This window comes from Magnolia sinica, chromosome 4, assembly GCF_029962835.1.
Source record: "Magnolia sinica isolate HGM2019 chromosome 4, MsV1, whole genome shotgun sequence".
NCBI classification, from domain to species: domain Eukaryota; kingdom Viridiplantae; phylum Streptophyta; class Magnoliopsida; order Magnoliales; family Magnoliaceae; genus Magnolia; species Magnolia sinica.
In genome coordinates, this window is record NC_080576.1 from 76845517 (window position 1) to 76870653 (window position 25137).

Here is a 25137-nt window from a genome sequence, read left to right on the forward strand (position 1 = left end):
TCTCTCCATTTTCCACTTCGGCCTCTCTTGATATGGCCTCCAGACTTCCTCTTTAAAGAAAATAACCATCAACACATCCACCTATCCCCCTTCACAACTCCATCCATCCGATTCTAGAGAAAGAGAGAGACAATGTCCAAATGGTTTCTACCAAGATCTATTACTAGAGACTTAAGAAACGTTGGCAAGTTCGAAGGAGAAGAAGAGGAAGATAAAGGGTTGAATAGGACAAGGAGTTGGAGGAGGCTTAAAAGGGCATCTAGTAGGAAGAGACCAAGGCTAAGGATCCCAGGCTTGAGGAGATTGTTGAGAAGAAAGGCTAGGCTGGTTTCTGCAACATGGACCAAGATGTGGAAGAGGTTGAAGGAGAGTAGAAATCATATAGGAGATCCGATTGCTGGAAATTACATGTTCATGGAGGTAACCCCATCTCCTTTGGTATGCTTGGACAAAACTATTATGGGTCACCACCATTATCATGGTGTGCCTTCCAGGCTTCCTCTTGGGAGGTTGGTATGAATTTTCTGTATGGGGTTTCTTCTGCTTTTAGATATTATATGCTTCGGGGGAAAGTGAAGATAGGGTCTATCATTTCTTTTTACTTGTAATTGCAAACGGCTATTGGTGTTATGCGGGTACATGACACTAAATAAACTATATTTTAGATTTTCAAATGATGATTTGTATTATAATGCAATATCTAGGCCGTGTAATGAAATGTACTCCATTCCCAACTTTAGGCCGGTTCACTCATTTGTCGACCCACATAGAGAGGATTCATAATCTATAAACTGTCGTACAGGCCAAAAATACCGTTTTGAAACTTTCCCTTTTTCATGGACAAATAGCTTAAATTAATTGTTTTCTTGGCCCACCATGATGTATGTATGGCATCCAATCAGACTAATAAGGGTTACCTCGTGATTAGAGTAAGATGCCTGACAATCCAATTGTAAATGGGCGACCATTTGAATTTGGAGTTTTTTTTTTCTGGTGGTTGTCAACTCTTTTCAGTGTGATCCCATTGGATTTTCGTAATTTCTGAGCCATTACATTTTAACAGTGAGTCTAAGCTGATCTTTTCATCAATTTTGAGTGATTCCATTTTCATGGTGAGTTTGGACCAATGGATTGCCATTATTTTTGAGTCATCCCATTTATCAGGTTGGTTTGACCTGATTGGATTATCAATTGGAAACGGATTGGCTAGTCCCCTACCACCAGCCCAGTGGCTGGTTGTCGGTGCTCTGTGGGCCCACCATGATGTATGTGTTTCATCCATTTTTACAGATCATTTTATCGCTTGATCCCCAAAATGAGAGACATATAAATCTCAGGTAGACCACACCATAGGAAAACAATAGCGATTGGATATATAATTAACAGAAACTTAGTCTTTTTTTCTTTTGTGTTCCATGTGATTCCAACTCCATACCAAAGAAAGAATAATTGGCATGTTTTTCTTTTTTGGTAGTATTGGATGTCATGCCCCAAACTCAGAAATCAGGCTCACAAAATTTTCGATGCCGATTCCAGCACCGACAGCCTCCGTAGAACCCCATTCTCGGCTCCCGACACTTATTTACTAGGTTCCGATCCTGGGATCCTACAAGGAGGATTTCTAATAACAATTTGATTCATAATGAGCATAACCATAAGCATAACTCATGAACAATAACCACAAGAACACCATCACAAATCCACTATGATAAAAAACTTTTGAGTACAATGCGTATGAAAGGAAAATACAAGATAATGATAATAACAGAAACTCCAAAAGCTCGAATGCATGCTCCAACTCTGACGAGGCTATGGCCACGTCTTGGCGTCACCTGCACGCATCGATCATGCATAAGCTTCTAGAAAGCTTAAACGGTGGTGTAAGTGTGTGCGCAATATAAGCGTGCTCATAATGCAAGGTTAGAGTAATACGAAATCATGGTGATGAGTACATGAATGTAATCAGCCGTACTAAGGCAATGTGGTGCAAGATATGAATGTTATCGGCCATAACACGGCCATGCGATGCGAGATGTAACTCAAGCATGCTAATCCTCATCATATATCAGTACAGTTCTCATTCTGGATAATCATCGGGATTTAGTACACTCTAAATGGCACTGCCGCTCTCCCAGCCACACAGTCCAAGCGAGCGTAAGAAACCTCACTATCCGCCTGGCCAATAATCTGCCAATACCTATCCGGCATGTCGATAGCAGACCCATTCACGAGTTGGTCAAACTCAGCCTAGTATTGCCCCCTACTCTCGGGCGAGTAAAGCCACACCCCTTTCCAACCGACCATGACACAGTAGGAGATGCGGCCTCCTGGTATTAGGCGCTCGTGCGCTCATATATCCACTCGGTCTTGACGTTGGAGTCATCCTCTAGTACCATCGGGTTTAAGGATTTTTACCCAAGGACATCTATGGCGCCCCGATGCTTAGTAACAATGTTTTCGGTATCCGATCTTGCCATCCATGATGTGTTTATGGAGGTCATAACCCTGATGTCACTAGGGCATGTAGTAATCATGTCATACAAATGTGAAGTGCATGAATCACACTACCAGTCATGCAACAGTTCCGTGCGTACCGCGCGCTCATGAAGGGCAACTCTGCCTATCAGGGTGCCCATAAATAATCTAACCGAAGGCATATGCTATGACCAATCACTCCTCATATCAAGCATACGTATGATGCGTATGAGCTATATGATGCTATGACTAGTCACTCCTTATATCAAGGATCTGGTTGACCCTCTTAGTCTGGCCATCAGTCTGCGGATGGTACAGGGTGCTGAGTTGCAAATCAGTGCCCATAACTCTCTGAAAGCTCCTCCAAAATTGAGACGTGAACCTCGGATCTCGGTAAAAAATGATCGAGACCAGAACGCTGTGCAGTCTCACAATCTCCTCGATGAATAACCTCGCAAGCCGGTCCAAAGGCCAAGTCGCACAAATCGCAAGAAAATGTGCCGACTTCGTCAGACGATCAACGACGACCCAAATGGCGTCATGACCGCACTGAGTCCTCGGCAAACCCATAATAAAATCTGTAGATATGTGCTCCCACTTCCACGTCGAGATGCTAAATGGCTGCAATAGACCAGGGGGTCTCTGATGATCAGCCTTGACACGCTGGCATGTGTCACACTCGGCCATGAAACTGGCAATCTGACGTTACATCTCCACCCAAAAATACTGTCTTCTCATATCACGATACATCTTCGTCTAGTCAGGGTGGATAAAAAATCGCGATCAATGTGCCTCGGTCATAAGATCTCTGCATAACTCGAGAATATCCGGGATACATAATCAGCCTTTGAAGTGAAGTGCATCATCAACACCAATTTGCCAATCTATCTGACTCTTAGATGCTGCCCCTGCTCGATAATCCTGTAACGACTCATCTGTCTGTTGAGCCTCGATCACCCTTGCGATAAGAGAGGGTTGAATCGATAGACTCGATAGCTGAACGATAGAAGACTGTAGACCAAAATCAAAGTCGTACTCTGCTATATCCTCGAGCATCCTCCACTCCTGAATCATCATATGTGCCACCAGGCCTCGTGGCTGATGGCTGAGGGCATCCGCCACCACGTTTGCCTTACCTGGGTGGTACTGGAGGTCAAAATCATAGTCCTTCAGGAGCTCCATCCAGCGTCTCAGCCTCATGTTCAGCTCGGACTGAGAGAATAGATACTTTAAGCTCTTGTGGTCAGAGAAGAGATCGAACCTGACCTCATAAAGATAGTGTCTCCACACCTTCAGTGCAAAGACGACTGCTGCCAGCTCCAAATCATGTGTAGGGTAGTTCAGCTCATAGACCTTGAGCTGACGAGACGCGAAGGCCACAGGTCTGTCGTGCTGCATCAGGACAGCACCTAATCCAATACACGAAGCATCAGTAAATACAATAAATCCATCACTCTTAGAGGGAAGAGTGAGGATAGGAGTGGACTTTAGATGGTCCTTCAGATCTACAAATGCTCGCTCACAGGCGCCACTCCAAATAAACTCTGCGCCCTTCTGAGTCAACCTGGTCAACGGGGCTACAATACAGGAGAAGCCCTCAATGACTCCTCTAGATGACTGCGGATCCTGCTGAGCCGCATAAAACCTAGTCTGAGCTGGCTGGGGAGGTGTCTGTCCCCTCTGAGGTCCCTGGTGCTGTTACTACCTCTGCGGCGGCCTGTACTGCTAGGGCCTCAACGGCTGAGGTGGCTGCTGTGCTGGAGGCTGCTGCGGTGCTCTCGGCTGCTGTTGTGAAGGCTGATGTGGTGCTCTCGATGGCTGTAGATGAGGGCGAGGGCACTCAGACAGGCAGTGCCTTGTCCCTCCACATCCAAAATAAGTCCCTTTAAATGGCTACTGGGGTGGCTTTGGAGGTGCTCCTGGGGCTGCTGGTGGTGCTCTAGCAGGTGGGTGGCTCCTATACCTCTATAGTCGTCGATGCTGCTGGGAGCTACTGGAGGGGGCCTGCCTCTTCCGATTTTGACCCCTCCTCTGATCTCAGTCGCTCTGCGAGCCGGCCCACTCAGTCTCGTAAATCTGGGCCCTCCGCACTACTACCTGAAAGGTCGGAAGCTCATGCCCAATCATACGGCATCGAAGACCGTAACGTAAGCCGTTCTCAAAACGGTGGGCCTTCCGACCCTCATCATCAACCATATATGGTGCAAACCTCGATAGCGCCACAAAACGGGCTGCGTACTATGCCACGGTCATGTCCCCCTGTACTAGAGTCTCAAACTCCAGTACTCTTTGATGTCGAATATGGTTAGGGAAGTACTGCTGCTCGAATCGGTCGATAAAGTCCTCCCATGTCCAGACATAGTCAGGTCCTGCGACGCGGGTAACGAAGGTCCACCAGTGCTTGGCCTCGCCCTGGAAAAGAAACACTGCCAACCGGACTCATTGCTGGGTCGTACATGACATGGCATTGAAGATCTTCTCCACATCGAAGCGCTACCTCTCAGCTACAGTTGGATCTGGCTCGCCCTAAAATGCGGGGGATCAAGGTGTCCGAACTCTCGAAGAAGGGCACTTGTGCGCTCCTGCTCGGCCTGGGCTGGAGAAATAACTGGGTGCCTGTCAAGCCCCTGAAGCACAGCAGTCACAGCCTGCAACATCTGCTGTAACTGCGAGTCACTCACAGGCACAGTCGGATTCACACCGGCCTCTGGTGGAGGAACGACATCCTCAGGCTGTGGAGCAGGGATCTCTAGTGGTAGAATGGGAGGCGCAGGTGGTAAAGCTGGAGCCTCAGGTGGTGGAGCGGGAGTCGATTGGGTCACTCGCCTACGCGGCATGTCCTATAAGAAGAATATGGACGCTGACCAACCTTGAGAATCGCACGTTAGGAAATTCAACCGGAAGGTTACGCACTCGGAACTTAATCGTCCTAAACTCATAGCAAACATGTGATGTTGCTCTTGGTTATTCCTAAACTTCGCTCTGATACCAACTTCTGTCATACCCCGAACTCGAAAATCGGGCTCACAAAATTCCCGATCGCCAAATTTGGCGCCTACAGCCTCCGTAAAACTCCATTCTCGGCTCCCGGCACCCATTTACCAGGTTCCGATCGTGGGATACTACAAGGAAGATTTATAATCATCAGTTTAATTCATAATAAGCATAACCAAAAGTATAACCCACGAACAATAACCACAAGAACACCATCACAAAATCCACTATGATCAAAAACTTTTGAATACAGTGTGTATTTAAGGAAAATACAATGTAAAGAAAGTAACAAAACTCCAGAAGCTCGGCTGCACGCTCCAACTACAGCGAGACTATGGCTGCGACTGTGTCCTGGCGTCACCTGCACGCATCAATCGTGCATATGCTTATAGAAAGCTTAGAGGGTGGTGTAAGTGTGTGCACAATATAAGCGTGCTCGGAATGCAAGGTCAGAGTAATGCGGAATCATGGTGAGGGGTACATGAATGCAATCAGCTGTACCAAGGCTATGCAGTGCAACATATGAATGCTATTGGCCATAACACGACTATACGATACGAGATGCAACTCAAGCATGCCAATCCTCATCATATATCAGTACAGTTCTCATTCTGGATAATCACCAAGATTTAGTACACTCCAAGTAGCACTGCCGCTCTCCTAGCCGCACAGTCCAAGTGAGCGTAAGAAACCTCACTATCCGCCTGGCCAATAATCTGCCAATGCCTATCCGGCATGTCGATAACGGACCCATTCACGAGCTGGTCAAACTCAGCCTAGTATTGCCCCCTACCCTCGGGCAAGTAAGGCAACACCCCTTTTCAACCGACCACGACACACTGACAGACGCGGCCTCTTGGTATTCGGCCCTCGTGCGCTCATATATCCACTTGGTCTCGACATTGGAGTCATCCTCTAGTACCATCGGGTTTAGGGATTTTCACCCAAGGACATTTACGGCACCCATATGTTAGAACTAAATATTTTCGGCATCCAATCTAGCCACCCACGATGTGTCTGTGGAGGCTATGGCCCTGATGTCACTAGGGCATACAATGAGAACAATCACACGAATGCAAGTGCATGAATCATACCATCAGACATGCAACAATCCTGCGCATACCACGTGCTCATGTAGGGCAACTCCGCCTATCAGGGAGTCCATAAACCATCTACTCGTAGGCATGTGCAATGATCAATCAATCCTCACATCAAGCATACATATGATGCGTATGATCATGAATCATGAATCTATACTAAGCATGTTATGTGGTAATGGGTTCTGATCAAAACGAATATGGGCCTAGACGGACTATATGCTTCAGGTATGGGCCTATTAATGGGCCCTAGGGAGAGAGTGACAATGCGGACATTTAACCAACATCATCCTTACAATGTGAACATCAAACCATCATTGCTCCCAAGGTGTAGCCCACTATAAAATCAACACATATACCATGGTGGAATCATACTACAATGGGCCTTATGTACGTCCTATAGGGCCTTGACCCATGGGCCTCCAGTACATATCAAGGTGGGCCTCAATGACGGGCCACAAATGCATCAACATGGGCCTAGTCACATGGGCCTTGCATACATCACAATGGGCCTCATAATATGGGCCTTAAATTATCTCCAAAATGGTTGGACGGTTTCGATGAAACACATGCATCATGATGAAACCCACACTAATGGAGGGTATGGATTACAATACATACACAACTGGGTTCTAAGTAGGACTCACCATAATTTTTATTTTCCACCCAACCTAAGGCCTAACATAATATTTATTTTTCACCCAGCCTAGGGCCCAACATAATGTTTATTTTCCACCCACCCTAGGGCCCAACATAATATTTATGCACCATCCAAACTATTCATAAGGTCACTTGGACCTTGGGCCCACTGTAATATTTATTTGCAATCCAATCTATTCATAAGGTCATGTTGTCACGCCCCAAACTCGGAAATCGGGCTCACAAAATTTTCGATCGCTGAATCCGGCGCCGACAGCCTTCGTAGAACCCCATTTTCGGCCCCCAGCGCCCATTCGCCAAGTTTCAATCCTGGGATGGTACAAGGAGGATTTTCAACATTAGTTTGATTCGCAATAAGCATAACCAAAGGCATAACCCACAAACAACAACCAAAAACTCCATCACATTTTCACTATGATAAAAAACTTTACAAGTACAGTGAGCATAAAGGGAAATACAATGATGATGAACAAAAACTCCAAAATAATCTGCAACGTGCTCAAGCCTCAGCACTGCTGCGATCCAACGTCACCTGCACGCAACAGTCATGCATAAGCTTATAGAAAGCTTAGAAGGTGGTGAAAGTGTGTGCTCAAGGTGGTAATGCATTTATGCAGTATCAGAGTAATGCGAAACATGCTAATGAAAGCCAAGAATATCATTGCCGTACCAAGGCCATGCGGTGCAAAGAATGATGTCGGCCATACCAAGGCCATGCAATGCAAAATGCAACTCAAGCATACAAATCCTCATCTAAGTCCACATATCAATACACCTCAAAATCTGGAATATCACCGGGGTCTAGTACACCCCAACCAGATTGCCGCCCCATCGCGCGCAATAAGGTGAGTGGAAGAGACCTCACTATCCGCCTGCCAATATCAGGTTCGCCTTGTCAATAGCAGACCCATTCCTCGAGCTGGTCAGACTCAGCCTAGCTTTGGCCCCTCCTCTCGGGCAGGTAAGGATACACCCCCTTCCAACCGACCACGACACAGTGGAAAGCGCAACCATCTGGTAATCAGCACTCAGCACTCATGCACCCACTCGGTCTAGAAGTTGGAGCAACCTCTTGGTACCATAAGGGTTTGGGGACTTTCACCCAGGGATATCTATAGCACCCCATGTAGAATAATATTTTCAGTATCTAATCCTGCAACCATGATACGTCAGTGGAGGCTATGGCCCTGATGTTGCTAGGGCGTATAGTAACCATATCACACAATGCGAATGCATGAATCATACTATCCAGTCATACAGTAATCCTGCGCGTATCATGCGCTCATGTAGGGCAACACCCCCTATCCAGGAGCTCCTAAATAATCTGCTCGAAGGCATATGTTATGATCAGTCACTCCTCATATCAAGCATACATATGATGCGTATGATCATGAGTTATGGAGCTATACTACACATGATATAAAGTAATGCACTATCCTTACAATGCAGATGGCCTAGACGGCCTACGTACAACAAGTACGGGTCAAACAATGGGCCCTAGGGAGAGTTGTAATGTGGACATTTAACCAACATTATACTTGCATTATGGACGTCAAACCAACATTGCTCCCAAGGCACGACTGTCGTAAACATCATTGCATAAACCATGTTGGGATAACACATTGTAATGGACCTTAGGTACATCCCATTGGGCCTTCAATATATCAAATGGGTCGTATCATATGGGCCTTACATTCATCAAATGGGCGGCATTAATGGGCCTCACTAACTGGCCTTATGTACATTGCAATGGGCCATAACCCATGAGCCTTAAAATACATCACAATGGGCTTAATCACATGGGCCTTATGTAAATCAAATGGGCCTCATAACATGGGCCTTATAAATGCCAAGGTGGGCCCTAAAAAAAATGGCCACAAATACATACATACATATATATATAAGTATATACATATACATGAATTATGTCAAAGGATCAACCGATCCTCACTTCAAATAGTAGTGGCAGGACCCACTTGAACCACGGATCTGACTCATTCTTTAGCTCATGCCTTAAAATGAGCTTACAAAATGGATTGACGGTTGGGGTGCAACACAAGCATCATGATGGGGTCCGCATGGATGGGTAGCATGGAGAGAACACATGCATCATCGGGTCTCACCGTCCAACACTAGGCGATGTGCTGAAGACACATGCACCATGGTGGGTTCCACCGTCCATGGTGGACGGTGTGAATAAAACAGATACATCACTGTGGGTCCCATGTGGGGCCCACCATAATGCTTATGTGCCATCCATTCTGCCCATAAGGTCACGCAGACCTAGATGAAGAGTGAAAACAAATTTCATCCTGATCCAAAACTTCTGTGGCCCACAAAATAGTTTCAAAGGCAGAAGTTTAAGATCGTCGTTTCCTGCAGTGAGGGCCGCCTGAGCTGCCGATGGAGCTGAAATTTGGAGGGGGCCCACTGCTGGGAGTGGGCTACCTCATGAACGGGTTAGATGACAAATAAACATCAAGGTGGGGCCCACGGCTAGAGCCGTGGGTTGCCATCCGCTCGCCCGTCCGCCCGTGCATGTGCAGGCAACGCCTGCTGCCATTCTGTTATACATTTTCTTATTTCAATTTTTTTTGTGGTTTTCATAGGTGGGGTCCACATCTTGAGAATCCACTCCGTCCAATGGCCCTCCATGACTCAAGACAAGCAAAACAAGCCTAATATTGAGCATATTTCGGCGTATAAAAATATCAGGGAAGGTTTCAATAGTGAAAACTACCATTTGCTATGGTATGGCCCGCCCGAAGGTCTGATTAGTCCCATCTTTCGGCTCAACGCCTAAAAGGAGCTTGGGAAAGGAATGGATGGTATGGATTGAAAACATACATCAAGATGGGGTCTACACAAGTGGGCCACCCCATTGGCTTGGAACCAAGCTAATATTTGTGTTTTCTAACAAACGTCCAGCGTCCCTAGTGGACGCTAGACGTTGCACGTAGCAATTACAATAGAGGTGGGCCTTGCTTAGGTGGGCCACCTCATGGAGGGTGGTGTGGATACAACACACACAAAGTGGGCCCCACTTGTAGATGGTTTGGATAGAATACATGCCTCATGGTGGGGTCCATTCAAGTGGGCCACATAACCTCATTATCATGATCTTATAAAAGGAAATGAAAAAGAGAGGGAGAGAGAGAGATAGAGAGTGGGACACACGTGATGGAGGGACCCCGACACTATGGGCCCTCCCTTCAATGATCTACAACATAAATCAAGTGGGCCATTACATGTGGGCCCATTAAATCGAAATCCAATGGTGGAGACCCATTCTCCACTAAAATTGATGGTGTAGATGACCCTAGGTATGCAAGAAAAATAAACATCATGATGGGGTCCATGGATAATGGCCCCATCATGGAATAATCATGATGATCTCAGTGGGTCATCGGCCACATCTTAGGGTCCAAAGTGTGATCCAAACCATTGATCGGTTGGCCTCACTTGGCTCATCTTAAAAATATTAAACCTACCCTATCAAAGCACCCACCACTTAATCTTCTTGCTCCCTTAGCTTCCTTAGCTCCTTAGCTTTGATTCCAACAGAGGAGATGAGGTTTGGATGGTTGAGATGGGAGATGAAAGGGTAGAAATAGGCCACACTTGAAGCTTGGGAGATATGGGGAGGGGCTTGGACGGATGGTGCTCTTGGAGTTGCTTGAGAATGACTTTGAGAAATAAGAGAGAGAGTTGTAAGTAAGGAGAGGGATGGGTGATGAATGTGTTGATGTGGTGAGTGATGGGTGTAAGAGCCCTTTTTTGACTTTTGTGGCAAATGGACTTTGGGGATTGCTTGGGGATAGGTGAAAGGTGATGTGTACTTGACATGTACTTGACCCTTGATGGGATTGATTGATGGATTGAGGTGACATGTTGTAGAGATTCCCTCAGGTTTTGCAACGTGCGGCGTTTTCCTCGCATCGAACGCTGGCCCACATCTCCTGACCAGGATATCACCTCGGCGCGCGAGTCGCGGCATCGGAATCGCGGCGGTGGCGTGGTCGCTATGGAACAACTCTTGGGTTAAGTCGACTCGGGTTGACGGCATGAGAATCAAGGTTGCGCGCAAATACCGGTTAAGGGTCGAAGGTTGCCGAAATTCGACCGAAAAGACCGCGGAAGTTTTTGGAATGGTACGGTCTAGGATACGGGGCTTACACACGTGGACTAAGGTAGGGCCCACTGTGATGTTCACACCATCCAAACTATTCATATAGTCACGTGGGCCAAGGGGCCCACGGTGATGTTTATCTGTCATCCAACAGTTCATAAGGTCGCGTGGACCAAGGTAGGGCCCACGTTGATTTTTTTACCAGCCAACCTGTTGATAGGGCCACGTGGACAGGGGGTCCACCTTGATGTGGTTCACAAATTCAGCCCACCCATTATGTGTGTCCCACTTGGCTGAGGGTTCAGACCAAGTTTCAGCCGCATCCAAATTTCAGGTAGGCCCCACCAAGTGTTTTTATATGTTTAAGCATGTCTTCACACGATTTTAGATGGTGTGGCCCACTTGAGTTCCATATAAGTCTAATTTTTGGGGTGGACACCTGGTCTGTGGGGACCCATCAAATTCATGGTGTGGATGTTCGAAACGCATCACAGTGGGGCCCACAACTGGGGCCGTGAGGGCCTGCCAGGCCTCTCGTAAACGTCGATAGTATCCCGCTAAACCAAGGAAACTGCGGATCTCGGACGCAGTCGTGGGCTGATCCCACTGATGCACTGCTTCAACCTTCGAGGGGTCCACTGTGACACCCTCCCTCGTTACCACTTGACCGAGGAATCTCACCTCCTCCTGCCAGAACTCACACTTCTTTAGCTTCGTATATAGCTGGTGGGCACGGAGGGTCAGCAAAGAGATCTCCAGATGCTGCTCATGCTCCTCACAGGTCCTTGAATAGATCATAATGTTGTCGATGACTACCACAACAAACTGATCGATATATGGACGGAAGACCTCGTTCATCAACTGTATAAAGACTATGGGTGCATTGGTCAGTCCGAAGGACATGACCTGAAACTCAAAATAACCATAATGCATCCTAAAAGCCATCTTCGGGATGTCCTCCTCTCAGACACGAATCTGATGATAACCAGAACGTAGGTCAATCTTCGAAAAGAACTATGCAGCCTGCAGCTGATCAAATAAATCATCTATCCTCGGAAGCGGATACTTGTTCTTAATCGTGACCCGGTTGAGCTCGCGGTAATCCATGAAGAGCCTCAACGAGCCATTCTTCTTCCTGATGAAGAGTACCGGTGCTCTCCACGGAGAACTGCTCGGACGAATGAATCCTAACTCACGTAACTCGTCCAACTGTCGCTGTAGCTCACGCAACTCCATCGGTGCCATACGGTACAGGGCCTTCGAGATAGGTGCGGTACCAGGCACAAGATCTATCTAGAACTCAATATGACGGCGTGATGGCAATCCCGGAATCTCTTAGAATATGTCGGGGAAATCACAAACAACCGGCTACTGATTAATACAAATGGCAACAGGCTCCTCAACGGGGCAGGACATCAAGCATGACAACGGCTCTCCTTTGGGCTCGGCAATGAACTGGAACTGTGGCAAGCCGGGTATAGAGAATGTGACAGTCCTCGCGGAACAGTCTAACACAGCGTGGTACTCGGCAAGCCAATCCATGCCCAACATAACGTCGAAGTCTGACATCGGCAACACAAATAGATCGGTGGGCAAAAAGATATCACTGACCAGAACTGAGCAAGATGAACAAAAATGGCCCAATACTGTAGTCTTCCCGAAGGGCATTGATACGGTCAACCCCTCGCGAGCAGACTCTGTTAGCAATCCAGTCGAATGACAAAAATCCTCGGACATGAATGAATGCGATGCACCGGAATCAAATAGTACATGTGTGATGCATGCGGATACGGAAAGGATACGATAATGTTTATGCGCCATCCAAACTGTTCATAAGGTTACTTGGACCTTGGGCCCACTGTAATATTTATTTGCAATCCAATCTATTCATAAGGTCACGTGGGCTTAGGTATCGCCTTGGCACGCGAGACTCGACATCGGAAAGTCACATGGGTGAGGGGGCTCACGGTGATGTTTACCTGCCATCCAATAGTTCATAAGGTCGCGTGGACCAAGGTAGGGCCCACGTTGATTTTTTTTACCAGCCAACCTGTTGATAGGGCCACTTAGACAGGGGGTCCACCCTGATGTGGTTCACAAATCCAGCCCACCCATTATGTGTGTCCCACTTGGCTGAGGGTTCAGACCAAGTTTCAGCCGCATCCAAATTTCAGGTAGGCCCCACCAAGTGTTTTTATATGTTTAAGCATGTCTTCACATGATTTTAGATGGTGTGGCCCACCTAAGTTCATATAAGGCTAATTTTTAGGGTGGACACCTGGTCTGTGGGGACCCATCAAATTCATGGTGTGGATGTTCGAAACGCATCACAGTAGGGCCCACAACTAAGGCCGTGAGGGCCTGCTTAGTCCGTCTGTAGCAGTAGCAGCGTCAGTGCTGCCTGCTTAAATTTTTTTTTTTTGAAAATTTTATTTTCCTATGGTTTTTCACAGGTAGGGCCCGCATCAGTAAGATCCACACCAGCCATTGGTCCCTGTGGCTCGATACAAACCTATCAAGACCAATATTGAATGGTTTTTTGATGTACAGCAACATTAGGATGTATGTCAATGGTAGGAAACTTGTTTGCTATGCTAAGGCCCACCATAAATTTAGATTGAGATCATTTTCGGCTCAACGCCTAAAATGATCTGGAAAATAGGATGGTCGGCTTGGATTATATAAAAACATTAAGGTGGGGCCTGCATGAGTGGCCCACCACTCCCTTCTCTTTTGGCTAGCTCGTTATTACACTCCCATGTCAGTTTACACTTCACTGTTCAGCATACGTAAACACATCATTGTGGTGGGTCCCACGTGGACGTGGCCCACCAACATATATACATATAATATATATCTTATATTATATATATACAATACATATTATATTATATATATTATGTAAAATATAACATATAGAAAGAAGGATGTATTGGGTCCATCCAAACAGTGGATGGTGTGGATCATCACCTGCAATAGGGTGGGCCACACCGTTTGATGTAGATGGACGGGGTAGATATAACACATATTGGTGGGATCCACACCATCACAAAGAGAGAGAGAGAGAGAGAGAGAGAGAGAGAGAAATACACGGTGAGATAGAGGGACCCCGCCACTATGGGCCCCTCTTGATTAAATCACATACATCAAAATGGGTCCCACCAACAAGTGGGCCCTAAAATCGAAAATAACAGTAAATCACCCACTTTAGTAGCCTCTTTCTTAGTCCCTTAGCCTTATATGCTCCTTGCCTTCACTTTTAATTGAGGTTGATGAAAGATGAATGGTTGAGATGGGAGATTAGAGGGTAGGGAAAGTGGGCCACACTTGGCTTTTAGGAAGAGTTGGAGAGGCTTGGACGTGTGAGGCTTTGAGTTGCTTGGGAGATTTAAGAAATGAGAGAGAGAGTGAGATGATGGGAGTGATATGGATGGGTGAGGTGTGATGGGTGATGGGTTGGGTTGAAAATTTTGTAAAAGATGTATGGTTGTGGTTGAAATTTGGAAAAAGAGGAATGGTGAGGTTGAGAGAGAGTGGATTTTTAAAAAAAGTAGGGATGGGTTGTTGTACTTTGGGTAAGGCTTGTACTTGACATTGATTGATGGGACATATTGTAGAGATTCCCTCGAAATTCTCAATGCACGGCGTTTCTTCGAAATGAACGTGGGCCCACATCTCCTGGCCTGGGTATCGGTTTGGTGCGCAAGTCACGGCGTTGGAACCGCTGTGACGGCGCGGTCGCAATGATACAAGTTTTGATTTAAACTAACTTAGGTATGCGGGACCCGGTTTAGGATCGCGAGCAATCATCGGATACGGTGCGAAGGTTGCCAGAATTCAACCAGAAGGACCACAGAAGCATACAGAATGGTATGGACTAGGGTACAGGTCTTACAAATCACACAGGTCCAAAATACATCATATCAGGCCTTAAGTGGGCCTCAAATATATCAAATCGACCTCATCAAATGGGACCCAAATAAATGGGCTATACCAATGGGCTGTACCAACTACATACTTCAACCGTTATTGGAGATTATTTTAGAGCATTATAAAAAAATTCATATCTAAAGATCATCTGGACCATACCACCAATGGCAGTGGTGATATTGATTTCCACTATTGAATCCTAGTGGACCCCACCGTAGTACTTGTTTTCCATCCACTCTGTCCATAAGGTCATAAAAACTTGGATTAAGAGAGGAATCAAATATCATATTGGTTCGAAAACTTCTGCAATCTCCAAAAGAGGTTTTAATGGTGGGTGTTCAATCCACTGCTTTCTGTAGGGTGGTCCACCTGATAATTAGATCTGCAATATTTTTAGTCTCAAACCTTAAAATGATCTTTTAAAAATGGTTGGACAGTTTGGATGCAACACGTGCATCATGGCGGGTCCCATAGAGATGAACGACATAGATGAAGTACACACCTCATGGTGAAGTCCACACCAATGGAAGGTGTGGATTACTATACATACATCAGTGGGTCTCATGTGGGGCCCACCAAATGTTTATTTTCCACCCAGCCTATTGACAAGGTCACGCAGACATGGGGGCCCACCGTAATGTTTATTTCCACCCAACCTGCTAATAAGGTCACGTGGACCTGAGGCCCACCGTAATCTTTATTTTTCACCCAACCTGTTCACAAGGTCACACGGACTGGGTGAAGTGGAAAAAAAAAAACAAATTTCATATTAATGCAAAACTTCCGTGACCCAACAAGGGTTTCAATGGCAGACGTCCAATTCAACACTATTCCATGTGAGGTGGGCCACCTGAGTATCGTATATGGCTGATTTTTGGGTGGCTTGCTGCCCTGAGGGGGGCCCACAAAGTGCAAGGTGTTGATGTTCATCACGCATCACGTGGGGCCTATGGCTGTGGGTCTTAGCCCAACACAGTAGCGCAGGATGCTGCTGCGTCCAGAGGACGGTCAGCAGCAGCTCCTGCGATTGCCTCAATTTTTTTTTTGGAAAACCGTTTTCTAACGGTTTTTCGCATGTGGGGCCTGCCTTAGGAAAATCCAACCCAACAATTGGATTCTATTGCCCATGATGGATAAAACAAGTCCAATACGCAGTATGTTTTTGGCGGTTAGAGACATGACGGTGGGTCCTAATGGATTTTAAAGGTGAAAAAATGTTGTTTTCCATGCCAGGGCCCACCAAAAAATCAGATTGGGTTCATTTTTTGGCTCAACGGCTAAAGTGGGCTGAGAAATGAAATGGACGGTGTGGATTTGACTTACACATCAAGGTGGGTCCCATGTAGGAGTGGCCTATAATATATTATATTATAATATATAACAACATATATTATATTTAGATTTAAGCGTGAGTGTGAGTGTGTGCGTATCAGAGGGAGAAAGGCCAGCGCTGTCAGTGCCCAACGTCTTGGCTGATGGTGGGCCTCACATGTATGGACGGTTTTAATGCAACACATGCATCATGAAGTGGGGCCCACGCTCACCAGCTTGGTGATGTCAGTACAGACGCTCCATACTAACCGCCCTTACTAGGGATTGTTACCAAGACTTCAAGTGTTGAAACGAGGTATCTCCACTCAGACTGCAAGTTGAGTTATGGATCTATGGTGTAGATCCTCACCAACAATATGGTGGGCCACACCTTCCGATGGACGGAGTGGGTATAACACATATTGGTGGGGCCCATTCCAACATAATGTATATAGAGAACAAGAGAGGAAGAGAGAGAGATATACGTGAAGGGGAGGCACCCGCCACTATTGGACCCTCCCTTGTACATTGCATTCATCAAGTGGGTCCCACAACAAGTGGGTCCTTAAATGAAGAATCAACGGTAGATCACCCACCTCTAGGCCTTCTCCTCGATCCCTTGGACTCCTTAGCTCCTTACCTACTCTTTTGATGGAGGTTGATGGGGTTTTGATGGTGAGGATGAGAGATGAGAGGGTGGGCCACACTTGGCTTTTGAGAGAGTTGGGGAGGCTTGGATGTTTGGGGTTCTTAGTTGCTTGGAAGTGAAGAGATGGAATATGAGAGAGAGAGAGAGAGAGGAAAGTAATGACTAAAAGGGATGGGGTAATGTGGTGGTTGTAAGGAATATATGGGTTTGTTTGAGTTTTTTGTAAAACAAGGATGGTGAGGGGAGAGAGAGTTGACTTAAGAGAAAAGGAGGGATGGGTTGGTTGTACTTGGGGTAAGGTGTGTACTTGACTTGGGTGATTGATTGATTAATGGGACACATTATAGAGATTCCCTCGAAATTCACAATGCACGGCGTTTCTTCAGGATAAACGCGGACCCACATCTCCTGGCCTGAGTATCGGTTCGATGCGCGAGTCATGGCGTTGGAACCGCGGCGATGGCGCGGTTGCTAAGATACAAGTTTTGGTTCGAGCTGACATCGTTATGCAGGACCTAGTTTAGGATCGTGGGTAAACATTGGACACAGGTCGAGGGTTGTCGAAATTCGACCAGGAGGACCGCAGAAGTCCACGGAATAGTACGGACCATGATACAGGTCTTACATTGGACATTTTAACTGTAACCATGATTTGCATCCTCTAATTCTTTTATTTATTGTTCAGTGTAGGGATAGGTGTGCTCAACATGGCAAAGTAGGCAGTTTCAAGAATGTTCGGAAAAATTGATGTAAGCTGAAGCAGGGGGCTCTTGCATAGGACGAGAATTGGAAGTTAGGAAATTCACCTCTAAAGAAATGGAATTTGGATTTTAAGTTGCTAGAAGTACCCATATGATGGGTTTAATGCCGTTTTAATAATTGTTTAACGCACATCTCACTTAAATGATATTGAATAAAGAAAATCAGAGCTACTTTCTCAAGCATTCCACCAAAGACCTATCGTGCATATTAGAGCCACTGTGTAACATTTTGCTCCCTTGCTTAATGGAGAAGCCTGTTAGATCATAAGGCCTTTTTTCTTCCACTATGCATTATTCTGCTTATTCAAGGTCAATTCGGGTTATAGTTGGAAATTGGAATATTTGTATTCTTTGGTTTTGCATGCTTTGGAGTTCATTTCTGAAAAGAGGTTTGAATTTTGACTGCTGTTCTGCTTCCTTTGTCATGTTCAATTAGGTGCAAATTTATAGAAGGATTTAAACATTTATTTTAATAATTCTCTGGATATTGATTTGAATATTGTTTTGTGGAATTCATCATTTTCATTGTTATCCAAACCTTTTTTTTTTCTTTTTCCATTGTTTGGGATGGAGTCCCTAATATAATATGGCCTAAGGTTTTCAATGAGGAATGTAGCTTCTCAAACAAGTTATCAATAAAAGTTCTGGGTGATAATATAATGTTGGTTAAATCCTAGAAAGTTAAGATTACAAGATGGGCTATCCTCCTGTTGGTTATATTAAGTTAAATGTTGATTGTGCTTTAGGCAATAATGTGAAGTTGGTATGAAGGAAATGATTGGAAAGAGATGGAGAATCTCTTATAGCTTGTTTGAAGGCAAGTAGAGTGAACCTCAATGTAGAATGTACAAATGAAGCCCAACAATCATGACAAGTTCTCTTCAGGTAGTAGCTTTGAGGAGTTAATCTGTTTGAATAGGTTGAGAGACAAAGATGCTAGCTCTTCAGTACCTACTAATTTTATGACTTGGTTCTCCCAAAACGTAATTGATGGCATGACTATTGTTCTTGTATGGGGCTAAAATGAAAACTTTAGTGAATATAGAGGTCAAAATTGTTGTCTATCATGGGGGGGATTTTTCTCATGAGTCTTTGTGGAATTTGAATTATTTCATTAGTGATTCTCCTGGGAGCATTGCTGTGGCGAGGAGGGAGTAAGTATCCCTCATGCAAGCGCAGCGGAAGATGAGAATTGCTCATTATGGAAGAAAGCCTGTGAAGATTTACGGGAAAACAACTCAAATTGACTCTTCTTTGATGGCTAATACTACTCAAGAGGAGAAGAGATGTAGTTTCATTACACTCAATTCAGGTATGGTTTGCACTGATTTAAGAGACTATGTACATCATCATTTAATTTTCTTCTTTGATAAATCTTTGGGTTTTACATTTTTCGCAGATCCTTTGTATGTTGCTTACCATGATGAGGAATGGGGAGTTCTCGTCCATGACGACAAGTGAGTCTCTCTCCCGCTTTCTCGCTCTCATTCTCATATATATAAGACTAGAGTGAGACTGATTAGGCATTTCAATGTGTTGTAGGATGTTGTTTGAATTGCTTGTCCTAACCAGTGCAAAAGTTGGGATGGATTGGACTTCTATCTTGAGAAAACGCCATGATTTCAGGTAATTATTATTGTAATGGAAAGTTAAAAAATTAAGAGAGAGAGAGAGAGAGAGAGAGAGAGAGAGAGAGATAATGAATTCGTGGAAAGAAATGTTCTTTATCATCAGGGCTGCTTTTGCCAGGTTTGATACAAAAATCGTCGCCAACTTCACAGAAAGACAAATAGCATCAGTGGCCACAAATTGCAACCTGGATTTAAAAAAGGTTTGAGGTGCTGTCAACAATGCTAACAGTATCCTCCAGGTCCGAAACATAATCATCTTCCTCTTCTTTCTCTAGTCATCATTTTCAAAAGTTGTGTTCACTATATTCTAATAAGAAAATTTAAACATTTTAGCACATCGAGTATGATGTTTTATACACATTCTCCTGAATTCAAGAGCATATCAAATAACTCACTACTTCAATGGAATTGCAAAAGAAAGCCTATCCAAAATAGCTACCTAAGACTGTATTTACCACCTTATAAACCCAAAACAATTTCTAACATTTCAAAAATCCACTTCTTGATTTGACTTAAGGGCCTCTTTGGGTTCTAGGAAATGAGAATCGGATTTAGCAAATTCACAAGGCCTTTGGATATTGCAAGGAGAGACATTTTATAGCTTTTATGAGTTTCTCATTTTGCTGATTTGAAAAATAATAAATTTCGAATTTGACAAACCTATGGATTTCAAGAATTTAGTATTTTCCCAAATCTGTTGTATATGGTTGTCAATCAACAGATTTTTTTCTCACTCACTATTGTTGAAGGGGCCAGTAGAATCTTTCCTCATCACATATATTTTAATGAGAGATGCTCCTCTGCTTTCATAGCACTTATAAGTTATAGTGCTCTTTGTTGCCTTTAATTAATTGATCTAGACTGTCCATTTGGTCAAGCACACATTCTTGGGCTAACAAGCCAATATCAAATTGAACTGATCATCTTAACCATCTTATCAATGGTCCTGTTAAAACCATTTGCATAAAAATTGGTCTAATACATAATTTGGTCCATCTATTTGATGGTTCCCATCATGGATTGCTTATAATTCTTTTGTGGGGCAATTCTAACCATCCAATTAATGGGTTAGTAAAAGGATGTCTATAAGTAAGAAGGCAAACTTAGCATGGATTTGATCATCAGATCAGTCTGATTTTTTCACGGTAAATCTTTAATGTGTTCTGTACTTAATAGATAGTTTACATCCAACTATAATTAATTACTTGATGCTACTAGGAGAGCATTGGAGTAGTTCTCTACTTTATTATACTTTTTAAATATGTGGACAATCAAATTATCGACTTACATGGTTCTCATGTGTGACCCATTTTTCAAGGGCCACTGTGAATTATTCTTTCCATCCAATCAATGCCATAAAAGATGAATTGTATAGTTCAAAGGTCTAGAGTTCACCTAGAATAATACAACTGGCAAACCAACAACTACAAGAAGAGAGACTTGGATTTTGAAGGTTAGAATCTTGTGATCACCTTAGGGTTGTTATGATAGACCATGAGTAGTGGGGCTATCCTAATGGCCATCCATATGAATGATTTAATTGTGCACATGTCATGTTGTACTAGGGTCTACCAAATAGCCCTATTGCAGGGCAGGGATCACGTGAGCTTTTCCCTCCTATCAAGGGAACTGATATTTACACCCAATCTTATTTCACTAATCAGTAAAAACATGAGAGTTATGGTATTGTTTACCGCTACCATCTGTTGTTCTACCAATTCTGACAATTGTGTTTTTTGCAGGTTATACCTCAGCTAGAAACAACTTTTTATTTGAAAGGGTAATTGCTTAATCATATTAACGTCATTTGGTTATTGAAGTATGAATCTAGTAACTATCATGTTGGAGGTAATGTTTGTAGACGCATTGCAAATTAGAGTTGGGCTTTTGTCGAATGCAGTGAACAGGGATAATTTGGAAAAGGTTTGGTGAACTAGAAATTTCCTGGAATTCTTGAATTAATTTGGAAAAGGATGTCTTCATAATCTGCAATGGTAATTCTTTAACAGTTTACTGGAATTTGTCATTTGTGGTACTCACTTTACTGGAATTTGTCATTTGTGGTACTCACGGTGTTGAAACTTTTGTAGAGTAATGCCTTGTAATTTATGACTTTTTTTTTTTTTTCCTGCTTTAGAATACCAACTGCTGTCCTTTTCTCATGCATGAATCATGATCATCATCACTATAACCTTGTCCCATCTATTTCTGACAATTATCATGGTTGGTGGGCAAAAGTTTGACAATGAGCAAACCAGAGCTACATGAGATCAGCACTTTTATGTGGACTGGAGACAGGCTGGTGCAATTGCCACAAGTTGAGTTTTCAATTGCCTTTTTATAGATATTATTATGAATGAATTTCATGTTTACACTACAAGAAACCTACGTATCAGTGGCGCACTATCACAGGCGGCCACAACAAAGCGCCAGTGTACATGTAAAATCAGTGGCGTTTTCATGTGGCCGCCAGTGTATAGATAAGCCACCGCCTCTGAATGCTGAAATAAAAATAAAAGAGGGCTTTTTACCCCCACTTTCCCAAATCGCCCCATCCCCAAATCATCGACAGGGACAACATGCTAATTGTTTGATGAAATGCTTTTGCCAAATCCTTTTTTGGATGAAACCATGCTATCAATTGGACTTGAGACCACCTTTCTCAATTGGGATCAGCGGCCAAGTCAATGTACAAAGACAACTGCATTTCTTAAACCTTAATCCAAAATTTATCTTGATGGCCACGACACCATGGGCAGGGGTGCATACATGATGCTGCACAAATTAGATCATCTCTGGCCCATTTGATGGATGGATTGGGTCTTGCTCCAATGTGCCACATTGGTGTGTGGTACCCACCTGTTGGAAGCTGACTCCATTGATATAGGGTAGTGGTCCTCCATGCCACATGCATCTTATTGAGACAGATACCGTGCGTTTCCATGTTTTGGGCCAATAAATCCATGTGTTTTTGGGCTGATATGATACAGATATTTATATCAGGCCTTTATGAATATGATACAGCTGTATTGGGCTGATATGATACAGATATTCAGAAGTATGTTTTCCTTTGGTGGTGGGCTAAACTTTTACAACCGATGGCCCGATTACATTTATTTACATGGATTGACTTTTAATACCTAGAAAAATGACAGGAAATTTTGTGATAAGGCAACATCTCGAACAATATCATGCATTTTTACAGTGTTTGATCTGTCTCCTTCTAGTAACAAGCATGTGCCATTTGATCCGATGGGATTTCTAAATGTCTGAGTCCTGTTTGCATCTGTTTCTTTGCTTATTGTGGTGGGATTTAGTGTTGGTAATTATGTCTCATGTATTTTCGTATTTTAGAAAGTCAACTGAAACTTAACCAAACTTTGCATGGCCATTATTGATTTCAAACTCTACATATCAAGAGAATGGTGTTGTTGGCCATTGTAAGTTTTTCATGCTACTATGTATTTGTATGATCCATATGAGTTCAGGCTTGATCATGGTTTCTCAATTATATTTTATTTTTATATGTTGTTAATAAAATTTGTTCTTTTGCAACGAAATATTTTTAAATTAGTAATCTTGAAGTGACTTGCCGTGCTAGTGGATTAGGTTCCTGAACACATATCTACTTGTTGGTTGCTGCCACGATGAAGTCACTCATACGTACAAATGGAAAACTATAATGACTGAAGATGAGCACTATGAATATCTTCGTCACTTCAGGTATTCAGCTTTGTAGACATTGATTCACTTGTTAGTAGATATATAACATTTCATATGACACCATTCAAGTTTCGTGGAATAATTTTGTTGTAATCAACAACCTAACCACATATTTAAACCATCCTTTCTATCCTTTTCTTCTCTGTTGCATGGCCATTATTGGAGATAAAATGAAATTGATATAAAATACATCAAAAAGGAAGCATTGTCCAATTTGAATTTCTGATGCAAAAGAGTAGAAACATATGAAGCTATTGCTGATTCTCTTTTTATTGGTTTTGGTGATCGGGCTGAAACTGCATATGGTGACAGTGAGATGAAGGCAGGTTTCTTGAGTTGCATGCTATGATGCTTATGATGCAGTTTTATCCTCCATCTGCTAGTTACAGATATTTATTGGTTCCTTTTATTTTATTTCAATTTTTTTTTTTTTTTTTTTTTTTTTTTGTTATTTTATTTGTTTTGTAAACTCTTATCTCTGCATTGGTGACTGAAGGTGGAGCATTTGGGGTGAAACGTGGTAGCCCAGAGGGGGGCTTTGATGCTTCATATGGGGATGGATATGGACTTCATTGGGTATGACTATTTTTGCAAGAAATATTTATGATTGAAAATTTAATTTTAGATAGTGTAACTCAGATTATGAGTGTACATACTATTTTTATTAGCAAACCTTTATGCATGGAAGGGTGCTGCTGACAAAGGTCCTTTATATGGCATGGGTTCTGGTTCTTGGGGTGCATTTGAGAAGTCTCACCTCGGGCGTCGCTAAAATCCGTTGCTTTTTTTTTTTTTTCCTCCTGCTTTTCCTTGTGTCTCAATCTATAAATTTTCTGTCCATTATGTAACCTTTCATTCTCAGGATGCCTATAAATGGGGCTGGTTGTAAATGATTTAGAGGTTATGTTTGAATGCTAATTTAAGCCCGTAAAAGTCTTCTGATCTAGAAGATTCAACCTAGCAAAATTTTTAATTGTTTTTTTTTTCCATTTCTTTTACATTGTAAATGATTTATCGGCATTTCTCTCTCTCTCTCTCTCTCTCTCTCTCTCTCTCTTTTATAGCTTTTACTAGCATTTTTTCAATCTCCTATCGGCACTTGTTACAGTTTTTACCGCATTTGTTGTAACTTTTACCGACGTTTGTTACAAATTTTACCTACGTTTCTCATATCTTTTACCAACATTTTTTGCAGTTTTTACTGGCGTTTCTCATACATTTTAACCAGTGTTGCCAATAAATTTTACCGGTTGTCACGCCTCGAACTCGGAAACTAGGCTCACAAAATTTTCGATCACCGAATCCGGCGCTGACAGCCTCCGTAGAACCCCATTCTTGGCTCCCGGCACCCATTTACCAGGTTCCAATCCTGGGATACTATAAGGAGGATTTATAATCATCAGTTTGATTCATAATGAGCATAACTAAAAGCATAACCCATGAATAATAACCATAAGAACACCATCACAAAATTCACTATGATCAAAAACTTTTGAGTACAAGGCATATGTAAGGGAAATACAATATACTGAAAGTAACAAAAACTCCAGAAGCTCGACTGTACACTCCAACGGTGGCAAAGCTACGGCTGCGTCCTGGCATCACATGCACGCATCAATCGTGCATAAGCTTATAGAAAGCTTAGAGGGTGGTGTAAGTGTGTGCGCAATATGAGCGTGCTCAGGATGCAAGGTCAGAGAAATGCAGAATCATGCTGATGAACACATGTATGCAATTAGTCATACCAAGGCCATACAGTGCAAAACATGAATGCGAT

General features: G+C 43.5%; 2 protein-coding genes across 2 annotated transcripts; both read left to right on the forward strand.

Moving 5' to 3' along the window:
- LOC131243250 (uncharacterized) lies at positions 1 to 18038 on the forward strand. The gene is made up of 2 exons (XM_058242450.1): positions 1 to 420; positions 17931 to 18038. Exons 1-2 carry the CDS (start codon positions 133 to 135, stop codon positions 17991 to 17993), a joined length of 351 nt encoding a protein of 116 aa, XP_058098433.1. The 5' UTR covers positions 1 to 132; the 3' UTR covers positions 17994 to 18038.
- Positions 18039 to 18740: 702 nt separating this feature from the next.
- Positions 18741 to 23650, forward strand: LOC131243249 (uncharacterized). The gene is made up of 5 exons (XM_058242449.1): positions 18741 to 19318; positions 19406 to 19463; positions 19549 to 19632; positions 19741 to 19876; positions 23247 to 23650. The coding sequence occupies exons 1-4, from the start codon at positions 19174 to 19176 to the stop codon at positions 19841 to 19843; spliced, it is 390 nt and encodes a 129-aa protein (XP_058098432.1). The 5' UTR covers positions 18741 to 19173; the 3' UTR covers positions 19844 to 19876; positions 23247 to 23650.
- Positions 23651 to 25137: the final 1487 nt, after the last annotated feature.

Bases quoted from the DNA above. Each gene is read 5' to 3' on its own strand.
- LOC131243249 (XM_058242449.1), top strand. From the start codon at position 19,174: ATGCAAGCGCAGCGGAAGATGAGAATTGCTCATTATGGAAGAAAGCCT. The intron at 19,319-19,405 runs GTATGGTTTGCA...CATTTTTCGCAG, and splicing joins TTTCATTACACTCAATTCAG to ATCCTTTGTATGTTGCTTAC. The intron at 19,464-19,548 runs GTGAGTCTCTCT...AATGTGTTGTAG, and splicing joins GTTCTCGTCCATGACGACAA to GATGTTGTTTGAATTGCTTG.
- LOC131243250 (XM_058242450.1), top strand. From the start codon at position 133: ATGTCCAAATGGTTTCTACCAAGATCTATTACTAGAGACTTAAGAAAC. The intron at 421-17,930 runs GTAACCCCATCT...TTTATTGTTCAG, and splicing joins GAAATTACATGTTCATGGAG to TGTAGGGATAGGTGTGCTCA.